The sequence below is a fragment of the Lampris incognitus genome, chromosome 13 (assembly GCF_029633865.1).
Source record: "Lampris incognitus isolate fLamInc1 chromosome 13, fLamInc1.hap2, whole genome shotgun sequence".
Classification (NCBI taxonomy): domain Eukaryota; kingdom Metazoa; phylum Chordata; class Actinopteri; order Lampriformes; family Lampridae; genus Lampris; species Lampris incognitus.
The window spans coordinates 34,089,025-34,106,491 of NC_079223.1; the positions used below are offsets into that span (position 1 = coordinate 34,089,025).

Genomic DNA, 17,467 nt, shown 5'->3' on the forward strand with positions numbered 1-17,467 from the left:
ACGCTGCCCGGACGCTGGTCACATCTTTTTTACCTATCATATCTCTTGTTGTCCCCTCCCCCCGCGCGCGCGCCTCACTTTTCACCCATTCTGGTGTCACTTTGCCACATTTGCCACAGGAGGAGCTGAGGACAGGGGAGAAGGCGGTAGTTCGCTTCAGGTTCATCAAACACCCAGAATACCTAAAGGTGGGAGCCAAGCTGCTCTTCAGAGAGGGTGCGACCAAGGGCATTGGCCATGTCACCAAGCTACAGCCAGTCTCTCAGTACCGCCCATCCCACAGTGAGGACGAGGTAGCCTAGAAGGCCATCTCGCCCATCCCACAGTGAGGACGAGGTAGCCTAGAAGGCCAAAAAGAACACAGGGTCCAGGAGAACTTCTGACCTACACTCTACCCACCAAAACTGGGTTCTCTCAGAAGTCTTTCCTCTCATCAACAACAGCCTCATAGCTGCCACCTGCAAAGACCACTCTTCCATAACCTCTGCACAGGAAAAGATTTCTCTCTTTCACAGCCTCTGTTTTGCTTTTGTAGCTCGCTTGCTTATCAATTGTTTTAACTAGAACGACCAAGACGGTCATTATGACCGTTTTGGATTTTCAAATTTTAACAAAAAAAAAAAAGATACAGACCTGCCGCTCCCTGGATATTCCTAAAATTGCATATATTTGCATTTAAAATTAGTTTTAGATCAGTTGCATTAAAACATTTTTTTTAAAAAGTTATAAGATCTACCTAAAACGACTATGAGCGGACAAAATGGCCATTCGTAATTTGCACGTGATCCTGCACGTCATGTCACTATTTATGACGTGTTTTGATCACATCATTTCCTTCGCGAAGTTCATTGCTCTGTCCTAAACAAAAACTAGTGTTCTCCAGTAGAGTAATAGTCTAAATTTGACTTTTGATTATTGCCAACATGTCTGGTTGCAGACACCGTTACAGACGCACCATGACTACCACCAACACGTGGCAGTATTTACAGGCGTTGGACAGCGGCCAATTTAAATTGTTTGAAAAATAGTATTAAAAGTTGTTAAAATTTTAATTTTGGTGTCAGTTTCTTAATAGACATACTAACATATGCAATGCATTAATATCTCAATTGAGTATTTATCCTGACAGAATATAACGTTTAAAAACCGTGGCGGTCAAAATGACCGCCCTCAGTCATTCTAGTAGTTCTTAAGTTCCAGTCGTTGTTTGGGACTGTTTCTATATTTATTTTCAGTTCTTTTTTTTTACATTTCATGTTTTATAGGCCTCATTGTGTTTGTTAGATTAGCGATATGTGTTTTCCGTCTTGTTTTTCAATTTTGCCATTCAAGTTCGACCATATCGCAATTGGGTATTTATCGTGACAGAATATAGAGTTTAAAAACCGGCGGTCACTTTGACCACCCATGGTCGTTTTAGGTAGGAGTGAAATCCTGGTCGTTCTTAAGCCTTGTGATCAAACTTTTCTTTATTATCTCTTGAGAATTTTTAAATTTATTCTTTCATTTCAGTCTCTTTTCTTGTCCTGAGGCTTTGAGGGCGTCCCTTTACATAGCACTAATAAGAAGAAGGCCCTCGGGCACTTGTCGAGTTTACTTAAGAACACCTACCAAAGTTACCCCGAGTTGCAAGAGAACCAGGCTAAACTGCACAGAGATCGACAGATAGCAACCACAGGTCTATACAAGCATGTAAAAAGTCGCACGCTGCTCATTCACACCCACAGTGCTGTGCTGCTTACACTTGGGAGTTTGCACATTCTCGCACTCCTAAAATGCACTAAGAAGTGGTGTGCACACACACAAAGCCACTCACACTGAAGAAAAAAAGCTTTCGTTGTATGACCTGAAAAAAGGCTCTGAGATCTGTTCCTAAAACTTAGGCACTGAATTGTCTACAAACCACCACATATAAAGTTGGTAAGTCTAAGTTTGAAATTACATCAACGGCTATAATTGTGTGAGATGTTTGGACATCGAGGTCTAACCTCCATCGTCGCTGTCATTATCACCATCACCCGACTGCATCCTGCCTGTGTTACCTGCATAGTGCCTGAGTGAAAAGGACAAGCCTTTACATTACTTTCACGGTATCATTGTTTAGAGTATTCTGGAAATGTATCCTGTCCTTAAAAATGTCTCTTTCATCACATGATACGATCCCATGAATAGGAAATATTCATAGGATCCCAATGTGGCTTGTCCTTTTTTTCAAAGTGACTTACGTCGTCGCACTCAATGTTGAAATCTCTTGCTCACAATGGCACTTTATGAAGGTATGAAGGTGAAGTAGAGCCTTATGATATATATATATATATAAATATATATGACTGTGTTTTTTTGTGTTGACTTGCCAAGGTGATTGTCATTTGGGTATTCAGCAAGTAACTTGATTTTTATTGAAACACGTTTTTAGAATTATGTTTGTTTTTGTCTCACAACTCATGGCTCAGGATAGCTCAGTAGCCAGCTGAGCGGTGTCACTGCCTATCTTTAAAGTGCTTTAGTTACTCAGGTCGGTGTAGTACTTCTATTAGATAGCATTCCTCTCTCGCAGAACTACTCCAGATGAAGCTTGTGTTGTTGATTTGGAGAGTTTTGAGGGAAAAAACAAAACAAAACAATGTTTCTCCCAAAGAGATGCAAAGGCATGTTGTGTGTTTGATTACGTATCATGTATACAAAGCTGTTCGGGGCAACCACGAATAAGGTACTCAATGTTTTCTCTTCCCTGAAGTTACTGATGTCACAGGTTTGTAAAGGGGTTTTTAACACAGTGCCTAATGGAACTACCATTTGAATAGCCTTCCATTAAACCCCAAAGTTTTACATCTTGGTAAAGAAAAGTTACTCAAGTCGGTGCTACTCCATGAAATACTGTTTGATATTCAGTAAATGACCTGGGGAAAGTGTTTTTAGCTACTCTTTGTCCAAGGCCGTTGTTTGCCTTATCAACTGTCGTATCTTATTGCATGTCGATGTGATCACTGCAGATTGTCTCACTGACATTTATGATAGAGGACATTTGAAATATGCTTTGTTTTGTTGCACCTGTGTTATTGTCATGCACAATAATGTGCACTCAAAGAGGGAAAAGAAAAAGAATGTATTTCAACCAAAATATTTTATAGCGTTTATGAAAAAAAAAGGATAATTTCAGATGTTTGGATTTAACTTCTGCATCTGAGGAATCTTTGTTTTATAGATTTGTAGTGTTTTGAACTTTAAAAAAAAATCATTACACATTTTTCTGATGATTATGATCATTTTCACTTTTTCACAAACAAATGCAAGGACTGTTTTCCTTTATAATTGGAAGTTGTAATGTTTTAATATTTTGGGTGAAGTACTATATATATATATATATATATATATATATATATATATATATATATATATATGTGCAGATCCAGTTTGTAAATTATGGTGTATATAAATAAAGGTTTTATTATCTACTTTGTAACGTTTTATTCTGATTGCACTCACACAAAATGCAACATTTAATCGTCTATTTTCTAATTTTTTTTTTCATTCCAAGTGTTATCAGTCATTCACTGCTCGTTTACTAGTTACCATGGCAAAAACCATAAGCAGCGTACAATAAACTGGGTTCCTTAAGGCTCTCCCTCCTATTTTAATGGCTTGCCACAGCTGTTGTTGCTTTTAACCAACTCCCCAACTGATGCAAGACGGAAGAAACATCATACATTACAACACACTTATCTCCGACAGAACAAATATGTAAATAAAATCAGTCTGACTCATCCCTTAATGGTGCAGTCACTGTCGCGTGAGAGACCTGCACATTTCAGTTGTGTGGAAGACACTCCCCTCCGGTAGTTACCCATTAAACGAGACACTATGTATGGGTGACTAAATATCACCCCATAGAAACATTTACTGCATTCGGGTAATCGATCCACCAGCCAAATGGGGCCACAGCTATTTCCCTTCCACGCCGCCGCCAAGCCTTATCATCTAGACAGATTGGTGCTGCCTCTGTCAGATTAGCTGTGGCCTCTTCTTACTGTCACATAAGACGAATAAATACATAAATGCGGGAGCTAAATTTAGGAAAAAATAGGTGTTGCTTTTTTCACCGTTAGGCGATTATGAAAACTGTTTATACCGAACATTGCCCAAAATGTAAACGTGCAAATTTTCATGATTACAGAAATTTACACTTCTCAGCAACTGTCCAAGAACTGAAACAGGCAAACATAATATAAATACGGTGGAAGTGTGCCTTCTGGTCACCTGTCTTATTTACCACCAGAGCCAGGTTTCCCTTCTGTACATGAAAACGAACGCCTTAAATCCAAAAAATGACTATTTGACATAAAATAGTGACATCTAGTGGTGTGATCGATGTGGGCATCAGATATAGGGAACTTTAATTTGTACTGTATATGGACATAGAAATGACAAACACAGAGCTTTCCTCTGTTCCAGCAATTTTAAAAATCACGTATTCCCCATTCAACAAGTACATATTGTGATACATTTGCATTTACAGGAAATTGAACTTTAAATTCTATAAAAGTGAACATTACTATACTTTTGCATTGTTAATCCTCATGTCCTCTTAAAGAAAGAATCTAAAGTTCCTGTTCTTTTCCCCTGAGATCGAGAGCGTTTAGCCTGTGGTCCTGACTGGCCCCTGGGCTTTGTCTTTCCCCAGGATGACTGGATGGTGCATGGTCCTCCAACTCTGAGAGGGACAGCGGAGGATATGGAGTTTTTAGAGAGCGAGACAGATGTGGTGCTTGTGGGAGTAGAGGATAAGGAGTTCTGAAGGTCCAGGGCAAAGTGGTAGTCATTGTGCTCAGGCATTTCCCAGGCCAGCACATCCTGGCCACAACGTTCGCAGGTGATCAGGTCTTCTCTGGCATGGCTGAGAGGATGCTGGGAGGGTTCATGAGGAGGACAAGGATAGGGGCAAGGAGAATCTGCTCTCCAGGACTGTGTCTCCTTTTGGAGAAGGAGGCCCAGGTCTTCCCTCACCTCTTCAAATTGAGAGTGATGAGGAGAAGAATTTTGTTTCACATCACAATGTTCTCTTGCCTGAATATCTGAGGCAATGTCAAATGAGCTATGTCTCACAGTGATTTGAACATTTCCCATTGTCACATCCTCACTTCCACTTCCCATTTCTGACCTAGTCGAGACTGAGGTGGAGAGCTGTGAGCTTCTTTCAATACTCTTCCTTTGAAAGAAAGAGGAAATGCCAGAATAAGAAGCAGTTGAGCTGTTCGTTGTAGAATTATGATGACAGGAATTTTTTGTTAGACAGACAATGCTGGCGGGGGCAGTCTCAAATTGATTTTCATCTGCAGAGGTTAACACAGTGTGAAAAGAACAGGATGGCAAAGATGTTCTGGAGCTTCCATAATTTGCATCTTCATCTTCAGCTTGCTCCTGTACGGTTTGCACTCCTTCTGAAACCTTCTGTTTTTGTTTCTCAGCTGCATTTTGAAAGAGAGACTGGATGGTGCTAGGCTGTTTGGACATAGAGTTATTTTTCAGTCCAGACGATGACTTCCTGGGAGACTGAGTGGAAGGTAAAAGACTCTGGGTGGAAGTGACGTCACTGGAAAGGAAGCTGGCAATTCCTCCAGCTGAGGCAGTGTCACTGAATTTGCTAGCAGAGAGGTGGAGCAGGGTGAGGGGTGGACTCCTGGGAATAAAGAGAGATAGTGCATAGGAGACAACATAACGAATCGCAGAGGGATACTTCAGCAAATATTAATTGCATTACTATAGTGTAATTACCATGCTGCCTGATGGTTTCCTGCTGCGTTGAGACTCTTAATGATGGCAAAGCTGTCACTGGATATTTTGGTGGCATCGTAGCGTACTAAGGCACAACAGCGGGAGAAACTGCTCTGTCTCTTGTCTCCGAGTTGACGAACACCAACTGTCAACAGCTTAGCCACCCGACCGTTCTATCAGCCAGGGTGGGAGCAGAGAATTAGTTAGAGAATGAACATGATAGACATGAGGATTCAGAATGGGAAATAGGCAGTGCTCAAGTGCAAGGGAGATGATGATAAATGAATGAGGAAGAAAATCGGTGTGTGAGAGAGATTAAAAATGCCAGGGAGGGAAAAGAGAAATCCCAAAGAGATAAAATAAAGTTGGATGATTTGCTCGGTTACGCAATATGAATTACAAAGACAAATAGCTTTCTAAATTCCAGACTAGATGAGAGAAAGAAGAGGAAAAACAACAATGGCCTCTACTCACCATTTCTCTGTCTTTGGTCAGTCTCTCCTCCAGCTCAAGGGCAAGCTGATTGAGCCAGTGTTGTACCTACACCGAAATTATCAGTTATAAAATAAACCAATGGTACAGCTGTAAGTGCACCAATGAAATATGCCATGGAAAACTGCATGTTTGTTAGAAAAACACATACTTTTTTCTAACACATCTAGATGTGTACATTGCATGCATGTTTTGTTGTATTTATTTAGTTGATCAATTCCATCGAGTCAATCAATATGAGAGTGTGACTATCAGGGATGGAATGGCACTTCTTTTTACTCTGAGCTATCCTGGTTTAAGACCAGTGAAAAAGAGTGTGTAATGGCTCATACCTGCTCTTTAGTAGCAAGTGATGTCTTTCCAGGAAAATTCTTGCTGCAGCCGATGGACTTAGGAAGTTGTCTGGGTTTCACCGCTTCAAACTCGATCCCCCGACACAAGTCATACAGCCACTGACTGCAAATTACAGAGATTACATGGTAAATTAAGGGGTACTAAATGTTGAAACCATGTCCAGAATTGAATGAGAAACTGAACATTATTGCAAGGTAATCCTACCTGACACAAACAATATGAATTCAGCACCATATGTCACTTTTGACTTTGAAAACAATATCTGGTGTGTCTCACCCCGTTTTGTCTCCAAAGTGCTGTCCCAGCTGGGCCTGAGAAAAGCAAGTGAGCTCGCCCATGTTCCCTACCCCCAGGGTCTCTGCGATGGAGGCTCCTAGCTTGCCTCCCAGGTTACGTCTGTACATATAGAATAAAACACAGCACTGTCACTCTAGTTTTGTATTAGCTGCCTTCCATTTGAAAACCTACACAGCAACGGTTATACCGATAAAGTGTGAAGAATACATTCTCTATAGCAGAAAGGAAATTTGCACTCACATCTTGCTTATAGGTAAAGTGTTGAAGAGCTCTGTCACAGAGTCCAAAGGCAAAACAGTTTGTCGGTTAGGCTTGTTCAGACCACAGGCTAGTTTAGCCAATACCTGAAAACCAGGGACAGTAAACTAAGATATGTATGATATGACTGAAGTTACAAAAGTGACTACCTTTGCAAAGTATCATACTAGCTTTCTTTTTATCATAGGAGCAAAGAAAGAGGCATTTATCCTACCTTATTGTGCGAGATCCCTGCTGAACAGCGAAAGCCCGTGTGCTGCTCCACAGCTGCTCTCATCTCCTCCACAATCAGTGCCCCGACAGCAAGCTGCACATCTGCAGAGTGCTGTCCTCCTGACAGAGAGACAGGTAATGATGCCAGCCACTGCTGCATACCCTTGGACCTGACCTCCTCTGAGCACAAACATTAAACTATTAGTGTGGAAAGACACTGTAATATCTCTCACATCCTGTAAAATTATCAAAAATACAGCCAAAAGCTACTAATCTAGCCAACACAAGAACTATGTGAAAATGCTTTAAGACCTACAAAAATTACATTTTACTATTACAAATTACATAACTATTACATTAACTTCTTATTCTGACCTAAATTTTGCAAAGTTCAAGAAAAACTTTGCACTCATTAGCCAATTATAGTTGATATTATAAAATAGTGATAAAATATTCAACAAATTGCTAAACAACTTCCCTATCGTACCCTAAAAATTGCTAGGCTAGGCCATCGAGAGCCTGTTTAATCTACAAACTCAATTAGTGACCGTGGCACCTATTAACACAAAGACAATGTACTCATTTATTTGACATTCTGTACTGCCTTTACAGTATACATATGCTTATACATATGCTATGTATATGCCTAAATGTAGAATTTATAATAAACCTAAACAATAAGGTCCTACTCTGCAATGCTAAGCACTCAGCAACAGTGGACATTAACTTCACCTCCTACCTTTATCCAAGCAAGCCTGGTCTGCAAACTCTTGTTGTTCAGTGGGCTCTTGTGGGTAACCCTGAATGTAAGTTGTCTTTAATAGGTGAGGCTCCATCGGTTTGAAGTTAGTGCTCTTAAGCCGCTGCTGGACTGCAGCAGTCAGATCCATGTAGGCTTCATCAATGCTGGCTCTCTCAATCACAGCAAAGCGAGACATCACCTCAATCACCTCCACACTGGCCTCCCTATAACTGCACAAACGTTAGATTAGTAATTTAACCTACTTCTTGGTGCTGTCTGTTCTAATGGCACTATCATCAAAATCTTTAACATTTTCCCCATCGAAGGAATTACCTTCTTCTTACGTGTGCACTTTCACTTGCTGTAGAGTGCTTTGCATTGCATGTCAATGTACAAAATTTGCTATATAAATGTTTAAGCGATTAAACTTCATGCATCACAAATTGACTGGTTGTGGAGAATGCATGTTGAACAAACACATACTGTGTAATCCCAGAAAGTTGAATCAGTTCATCTGGACACAACACTTCCAACACTTACTGTGTAAGGTCTGCCTTGCCATGAGACTCCCGCACACGGGCAACCTGAAGATCTGGACACAGTTTCTTTGCATCGTCTGCCCACATGTTCCTGGTGACACCGTGGGCCCTGGCCTCGTAACTCACAGCTATGATGCTGATGGAACAGAGAGTCATGTACAGAACTGTTTCACGTTCACAAATGGTGAGCAGAATTTGACAGTGAGAGGTTGGTGTCAATTTATGGCTGGGGTATACCACCTCAATATCAATAACGTGATTATATGTTGGGGTTATCACTATTGGAAATTTCATAAGCATACTTAAACACAAGCAAATGTTGAGAAATGATTATTAGTGGCGTGGATACAATGACCATTCAGGTAGCCAACATCCCAGATTATTTCTAGTCTCCTCACAATATGGATGTTATCAGTGGTGGGCTGTCAGGGCCATCAGGGCCTTCTCTGCTGGCCCTGTCAAAATCAATCATAATTTATTTTTTCATAGTTAAGTTGAAGTGTGCCTGAAATGTGTCTAAAGTCAGTTACTTGTTTTCTCCTGGGGGTGAGCAGGGATTTCCTATTTCATCTAAACGCTCCTTGGACCAGCACTAGTTTGTATTGCTAGCCCAGGCAGAGCTGTAAACTGATTACCACTTGTATCGGCGCTATCCCCGGTGTCGTCATCAACTTTGAACACCAGCTTTGGCGGGTTGTGAGCAAACTAAGCGCAGTGGCTGTCGCGTTCACAGCTACTGACGATCTACTTAATGTTTCTTTGCGAATCTGGAAGGATTGTCTGCATTTTTTGCACATTATCCCAAACGGACTAAATTACTGGATGCATTTTGATAGTGAAGACTGCCACGTGTCTCTCAAGTGAGGTGGAACTTCAGCTCCAGGTTAGTGTGCACATTTTTATGATTGACTTGAAGGCGATGCCCTGATAATATTGTGGCTACACTTTACTGAATTTGTTGAAGTTGCGCGAGTGACAGGTGAACACTACAACTGTGGAAACTTGTTATCTCCGCCAGGCGGTATGCGTTTGGTCGCGTGTGTCTGTCCGCGGCTAATCTCGCAAACTACAGGACCTGTGAGCCTGAATTCTGCTTGTGCCCATTTATGAGTGTATGATCAAGAACCTCTTATGGTTGCGGTGATTGAAAAGCTTTGGAAAACGTTTGTTATCGCCGCTCCCTCTCCTCATTCACTCTCTAGCTCGCTCGACCAACGCTGCGCTATGTCGCTGCACGCATGCGCACGGTGTAGCTCGGGCAGCGACAGTGCCATTATGTATTCGGGTATGAGTGTTGAAATTCAATGAGACGTCGATCGTATTTCGCAAGTCAGCAAATCATTATCTGATCGCAGCATAGGAGAACTGGTGGAACACTGGATGAACCGGAAATAATTCGCTTTATTCACCCCGCCATCGTGTTTTTTTAAACAGACATCGTAAAGGGGTTTAGACCCTGAGGTGCAATGGACTCCAATGTTAAAACTCCGCTATAAAGATACACTTTTTTTTTTTGGTTTGTTTTTTCCCCAATTGTTCCTGGTCAATCATCCCGTTCTCCGATGCGCCCCGGTCGCTGCTCCAACCCCTCTGCCGATCTCAGGGAGGGCTGCAGACTACCACATGCCTCCTCCGATGCATGTGGAGTCGCCAGCCGCCTTTTTTCACCTGACAGTGAGGAGTTTAACCAGGGGGGCGTAGCACGTGGGAGAATCACGCTGTTCCTCCCAGTTCCCCCTCCCCCCTGAACAGGCACCCCGACCGACCAGAGGAGGCGCTAGTGCAGCGACCAGGACACATACCCACATCCGGCTTCCCACCCGCACAGGGCCAATTGTGTCTGTAGGGATGCCCGACCAAGCCGGAGACAACACGGGGATTCGAACCGAGATCCCGTGTTGGTAAGCAACGGAATAGACCGCTACGCTACCCGGACGCCCCTAAAAATACAATTTCAGGCGTAGGATTAATCACAGTCACAGCCGGAAATCACCTCAGTAGCTACAATAAAACATGAGCTATGTTTTTTTTAACTGTCGTTTTATAGCTTTTGAAAGAATGAAAGTCACTCGACTACATTCATTTGATATCATGAAAACCTCGACGTTTAAACACAAAATGAGACGGTTTGTCGCCACGTCCAAGCACTGGGAGATACGCTTGGCGGAGATCTGCTCTCTACTGAGTGACCTCCACTCCACTCCACTCCACTCCATCCATTATCCGAACCGCTTATCCCGCTCTCAGGGTCGCGGGGATGCTGGGGCCTATCCCAGCAGCCAGTGGGCGGCAGGCGGGGAGACACCCTGGACAGGCTGCCAGGCCATCACAGGCCTTTTCTCACAAAATAAAAGTATCAGTGTCTTGCTGTACCACATGTGGATTTTTGTCACAGATTGCCGGCATGTTTGTGTGGCTGCAGGGTAGTGCTTACTTGCTGAACTCAAGCCGACTATCACAAAACACACTCAAACAAACAAAAAATAAATACACATAAGGCGAGCTGGTGCAGGCGTTCGTAAATCTCCCCCGCTGAGGGTGTTTTGTTTCATGGCCACGTTGAGGAAGAGCTGACACAGGGCTTCTCCACCCGAGACCCACGGCTCAATTTCTGTATTTTCATATCGCTTTACCCTCTTGACCGTTCATCAGTCCCCAAGAAGACAAAGAACCCCCCCCCCCCACCGCCAAAAAAAACACACAAAAAAACAGAGACAAATAGCCTGGGTTATTTCCTAGATGCCAGAAATATGACATAGCAGTTTCAGCCGGGGAACGAGCTGCTTAGAACCACATGTTCTGACATCACGCAGGTCGGAGACTCATGGTCTATTTAAACTGTGCTGCGGAGACGGACAGTTCAATAGAGTCGCACTTCCCTCACAGAAAACCCACTTTCCTGACACCTCAGAAACCGATCCCATGAACGCTTCTTCTTTTACAGTCGTGTGTGTGTGTGTGTGTGTGTGTGTGTGTGTGTGTGTGTGTGTGTGTGTGTGTGTGTGTGTGTGTGTGTGTGTGTGTGTGTGACAAATCAAAGGGAGGAAGATGAGATTGGGTGTACTGGCTCAGGGAGCGTGATAAACACCGAGGTTGGGCTCAACACCTGATCAGTTGATCCAAATCTTGGTTCCTAGAGAGACTGACACTTTCCTCCAGTGCACATTGCATGGTTTTTGGTACAGATGGACAAAACATGGCTAGAATATGGTGAAATGAGGCCAGATGTGGTGTGGTATTTTGGTTCTGGGGATATAACTGGAATATTGTCCCTCCCTGGTCTTAAAGGCTGTGTTACAGTCAAGTGATTCAATTTTCTTAATTTATTCGGCTGTTTTAGCTGAGCGAAATGAACAACGACTACCTCCGCCTGCTGGGTTATCACATCCCCATTACTAATGACCATTTATCAACAGTTTCTGGTGTGTAAAATATCTTACGAAACCACCACCAGACATCCCCAAGATAATGTGGTATTTGATTTTGTCATTATTACCGAGCCTTAGGTGATGGGAGTGCGTGAGCGCATAAGGTGTTTTAAGGGTGGACTACAAGGGGATGTCGTCCCCCCTGTTAAACAAACTGACAAAAAAGACAACACTTTGTGATATATCTTACTCAAGGAATCTTAAAGAGTAACTAAACCCAAGACCATTTTGGTGAGTTTTCTGATATCTACAGGTTAAAAACCATGTAAAGGTAAAAAACATGGCAGGCTGGTCTTGGTATTTTGTGATGTTAGCATAGCAGGATAAACACAGCCGCAGTTAATGACATCAGTAATGGCTCTGTTGAATGTAGCTGTGCTAAAAAAAAAAAAAGAGAAACTGTTGACAGTACTTATGACAGATATTGGTGCTGGCTCTGTCCAGCAATGCAATTAAATGAATCCACTATTCATTCTATCAGCTGCAGCTATGTTTATCCTGCTATGCTAACATCACAGAGCACCGTCACCTGTCTTAGGTCTTCATTCGTATTTTTTGGGATAGTTAATTTTGAACGAATACTCAGATATTTGTTTTGCAAAATCCACCACATATCCTGTGCTTGAAAAAAAAAGGTATTCGGGACAGCCCTAAAGGGCATGATAGCGTGCCTTTATTCTGATAAATGGCAGTTTTAAATCGACATTTTGAGGGGACGATGGTGAAAGCAATCAAACTCAGGTCAGGATAAACCATGAGAAGGTGGCGAGCCTCGAGCACATGACCTCGCAGCACACGTCACAGAGAGCAACATGAGGTCAAGCAGGGGCATGAAATTAGATTCGGGGCATCCTGTTGATTCCAATCCTTTGGGGTTGGTGTCTGGCTCTGCAAGTGCTGACCTGTCAGGGCCAGGATTGGGATCAGGAATCAGGAATAAATAAACGAGAGGGAGCTTTGGCCTGGCGCCCACGGTGCACAGCAGGAATCCACAGACACATAAGATTAGGGTTTTGGATAACGGATGCACACATTTAGTGAGGGACCGACCTATTTTGCAACATCGACTGACAGCAGTGACCCATATGTGGGTTTCTTCATGTTCGTAGTTTTATTTATTTTATTTTTTTCTGCCGTGTGGTGTGCAGTCTGATTGCTTAGTGACATAAATGAAGATCTGATGGGGATGCTAGGTGTGAATGTGTCGGCCCTGTGATGGACCGGAGGCCTGTCCAGGGTGTCTCCCCGCCTGCCGCCCAATGACTGCTGGGATAGCGTCCAGCATCCCGCAACCCGAATTCGGATAAGCGGCTTGAATAACGGATGGATGGATGGTGATGCTACAATAGCTGCTACAGTGCACAGTGGTGTGCGTTGTGGTTGTTAAAGATCAGCTGTCTTGTTAGTGTTTATCCAGTACGGCATATAGTGCGTGACAGTGTATTTTATATGTGGCTGTATCGGCACCAATATGAGGAATTTGAGTGTGTGTGTGTGTGTGTGTGTGTGTGGAGGGGGGGGTCGTTACCGAAGGCCCTGACTGCAACACCACAGTACGCCACTGGAGGTTATATTGTAATATGTAATCCAGCTCTAACTACATTTAGATAGGTGAGTGGGTTTCCAACAGTTCGCATCGTCAATGCAACCGGACACATTTAACGTACCTGTGTTATTGACAGTGTCTGTGTTTGGCTGTCACCTACGATCACTTGGCAGCAGTTTCACCAGTTACACCGATCAAACGATCAATATATTATCTCATGTTAGAAACTCACCCGCCTCCCTTCCATGTCTTGTACTGGGCTACCACACAAGGCTTGTTCCTCAGAGCCGGATTAAGCCTCTGCTCCACTTGTACGTAGAAGCAATCCATGTCCACCAGCGCCACAACTCTCTCTCTTCCGTACTCCATTGGTTTCGGCGGCAGTCGATGTCAATCATACACACGTCACCTTGCGCTCACCTACCGAAAGTAGTAGGTCGGGCCAAATCAACCGCTTCTCCTTCGTATTTCGCGCATTTCACAATTACGTCATCGACGATCGACAAAGGCGGTCGGCCATTTTGGAAAAGTCAAAAGCAATCGCGTGCCGATTCCAAGATTCTCATCCTAACCCAGTCTGATTGTGACTCGTCAGTCACAACACAATCAAATCATTTGAAGTCCTGAAATCTGTTTATTTTCATGTTCTTTTGAGGAGCCCTACAGTGTTAAAAGATAGCTGCTCTGCAAAGGAAATTGTTGCCAAAGTGAACAATTCAAACTGACCTTTACATTACTAAGAACCTTCTGTAAGACCGACACGGTCACTCAGATGAGTGATGAACGTTGTGTCCAGATGAACTGATTCAACTTTCTGTAATTTCTATAGTTCACTTGTGCCTGGGTCTGTGCTTATAATCGCAACCCATTAATGGTTTTAGTTTGATTTGCCATATGCACCCAGTCGCACCATGCCATGATATGTGTGGACATGATGCACGGCCCTTCACTTTATTTTCTAAGTTTGAAAGAAGATCCTCATTTGAGATGACACCCATTGCTCTTGAAAATGTGGAGCCTATCTGATTCCTTCACATCCAAACAACTGTTGATCATATCTTCTTATGGCTCAATATTGCAGGTCATGCCATGAATGCATGTCCTACATTTTCTATGGATTTCCACATATGCCAATTTCAGTAGTCTATACATAAAAGCTCATAACAGCAGAAATTCAAGAAACATGATACCAGAGTATGATTCATAATTATGAAGTAAGATTCAATTAATAAACAAAAGGCGAGATTGATTTCATCATAACAAACTTGTGCGTTGACAGCTAGGCGTTTATGAAGTGCCAAGAGATGGTACCAAATGTCACTATGTTACCATTAGAGCCATGATGTGGCAAAAGAGAGTTACAGATAATCCCCAAGGTGTGTTGTTTTTCAAGTTGTCTCCCTTGAAAAACACGAATATTTAATATCAAGGTGAATTTCTGGTAAAATAAAAGTTAAATAATTAAATACATGTCACTGCTAATCAGAACTGGACAGATCTGTAACTACATTAGCTACGATCTTGCTGTGCATTGTATTGCAGGTGTGGGCATAAAGCCTACTCTTTGAATTCAATGAAATGGGATGTGCTTCTTGGCTGCATCTTGAGGTGAGTTTCCCCCTTCGCTGTGAAGTGCTTTGGGTGTCAAGATAAAGCACTATATATATATATATATATATATATATATATATATATATATATATATATGTAATCCATTATTATTATTATTATTATACTGACTAATTAAATGAAATAAAAAAATGTTACTTAATCAAGCGAACCTGGTACAATGCAAGTAACATCAACCAAAGTCGTCCTTACTTTCATTCTGTTTGACCCATACAGTTTGATGGTATAGAAAGAGTGAAAGAAAGAAGTGATGTGGAGCTTGTCCCTGAGGTGGGGAGCCCTCATCTGTTAGGACTTTTAAGTTGCTTCCTTAAACGTGTTTGTAGTAACACTCTTATACATGGGCAAATGACTTGATCAAGTCTGTCTGCTATATCTACCCTAAAATTCAAGAGAAAAATCAAGAGATAATATCACAAAAAATAAGAAGCGTGAATTGTAATTATCACCCCATATAATCTATAGAGAGGAACTGATGCAAACTGGTTGGGTCCAGTCAGAATATCAGACATTACAGTTAGTGTGAGCATTCCTAATGTTTCAGTCTAAATTCAAACTTTCTGTTCAGCGTAGCACAGGGTTTTTTATGGTAAATGCAGCATTACAGGCCCAAAAGCTGGAAGTGATCTTGATGTGATGAATAGCCCCATATTTCTAAGGGAGCATATCCAATGTAAACATGAAGACTACAGTGACCACAGTTGCATGTCAAAATCATCTCATGTTCCGTTAATACCATTGCATTCACCAAAGCACTCCACTCAGTCAGAGTTACCTCTGAATTATCAGTAGTCACCCTCCTTGACCTATCTACCAATTGTACTGACAGGGAGGTCATACCAAATGTCATGAAGGGGTCAGGGGTCAGGTGCCCCCCCTCCCCCCAACAGGTTACAATTGATGCACATCAAGGCTGAGTGCTTGATCCACTGTTTGATACTGGCCCCTTCACCTGGACCAATCATCTTACAATTGCTTCACCCATGACATCCACAAGAGTCAGTCAAACTATTTATATTGCACATTTTGTACATTAAAATGCAATGCAATACCCTTTCCATTAACTGAAAGTGCACAGGTAAAAAGGTGTAAGAAAAGAAAAAAAACAGACTGTATAAAAAAAATCTAATCTGAATGAATTAGTGGAGATATAAAAGAATAATACAATAGAATGGCATGAATTAAAATAAAATGCATTAAAATAGAGAAGACAGACTCATAATTGATCCACAGCAGATTAAGAGCTAATAGAAAGTGAAAGAGAGGTTAAAAGATTGTGTTTTCATGAAGTGGCTAAAAGTTGCACTTCCACAGTTTAGGACCATGCACCCAGAATGCTGTTTCACCTTGAGTCTTAGTTTGTGTTTGTGGAATAATAAGCAAGAGTTTCTGTGGATCTTAAGGCCCAACATAACATGTTGCTTATTTAGACAGAAGCAAATTGCTGGATGTCTTGTAAGTCTCTGGATAAAAGCATCTACTAAATGAGAAAATGTAAAATAACTAGGAATTGGTATCGAAACCTGGTAAATTACTTAAGGCCGCGGTATTGATAAACTCCGACATTAACGGTTCTGCTATCGGTACTGGAGAAATTAAGAAAATAAATATCCTATTTATTTAGGCTACATAAACGCTGTCTTGCACCTTTTATCTCACTAACCCCGTTTCTAATTTGTAATATGATGAAGACATTTGTCTACGATGCGTTGTCGCTATTCCCAATCCAGAAGAGAGATCTCTCTTTCGGAGCCTGTGGTATGTGCGAGCCGAGGGGCGGGGCCAGCTCGCTCTCGCGCTCGCTCTCTCAATTCAATTCAAAGGGCTTTATTGGCATGAAAGTTTTACAACAATGTTGCCAAAGCATCAAAAAATACAGTTTGAACGGTACACAATGTCCTATACTAGACTTTATCAAATTAGTATAGCTGTAAAATAATAACGAGGCAAGAGGCGAGCACCATACGTTTTCAACTCCTTTCTTTTTATCTCACTCCTTCATCACCCTCAGCACCGTACTACACTCAGCAACAATCATTAGGCTACTGCGCCCTCTGGTGGCGTGGTGGTATTGCAATGCATGAACAATGAATGAACCGACTACACAACATATTCCCCCTCTCTTAAGAAGCTTACCCGTACATGAAATACTATGTCCCATGTCACAGACATCAGTAGTACAATAACTCAAGTGCTA

General features: G+C 42.1%; 2 protein-coding genes across 2 annotated transcripts in view; one reads left to right on the plus strand and one right to left on the minus strand.

Moving 5' to 3' along the window:
- gtpbp2a (GTP binding protein 2a) overlaps positions 1–376 on the plus strand; it is a 30,228-nt gene extending 29,852 nt beyond the window's left edge. The window contains exon 12 of the mRNA XM_056291987.1: positions 120–376. Within this exon, the coding sequence (XP_056147962.1) occupies positions 120–302 (183 nt within the window). The 3' untranslated portion in view covers positions 303–376. The remainder of the gene's footprint in view (positions 1–119) is intronic.
- Positions 377–4,437: 4,061 nt separating this feature from the next.
- Positions 4,438–14,010, minus strand: polh (polymerase (DNA directed), eta). Its single transcript, XM_056291436.1, has 10 exons — positions 13,874–14,010; positions 8,669–8,803; positions 8,126–8,358; positions 7,388–7,566; positions 7,156–7,259; positions 6,895–7,014; positions 6,597–6,720; positions 6,247–6,312; positions 5,773–5,945; positions 4,438–5,677 (listed from the first exon to the last, which is right to left on the minus strand). Exons 1-10 carry the CDS (start codon positions 14,008–14,010, stop codon positions 4,576–4,578), a joined length of 2,373 nt encoding a protein of 790 aa, XP_056147411.1. The 3' UTR covers positions 4,438–4,575.
- Between the last annotated feature and the right edge of the window lie 3,457 nt (positions 14,011–17,467).

Coding starts and splice junctions, on each gene's coding strand:
- polh (XM_056291436.1), bottom strand. CDS start 14,010: ATGGAGTACGGAAGAGAGAGAGTTGTGGCGCTGGTGGACATGGATTGC. Junction 7,567..8,125: donor CCAGGCTTGCTTGGATAAAG/GTAGGAGGTGAA, acceptor GTTTGTGCTCAG/AGGAGGTCAGGTCCAAGGGT. Junction 7,260..7,387: donor CAGGGATCTCGCACAATAAG/GTAGGATAAATG, acceptor CCTGGTTTTCAG/GTATTGGCTAAACTAGCCTG.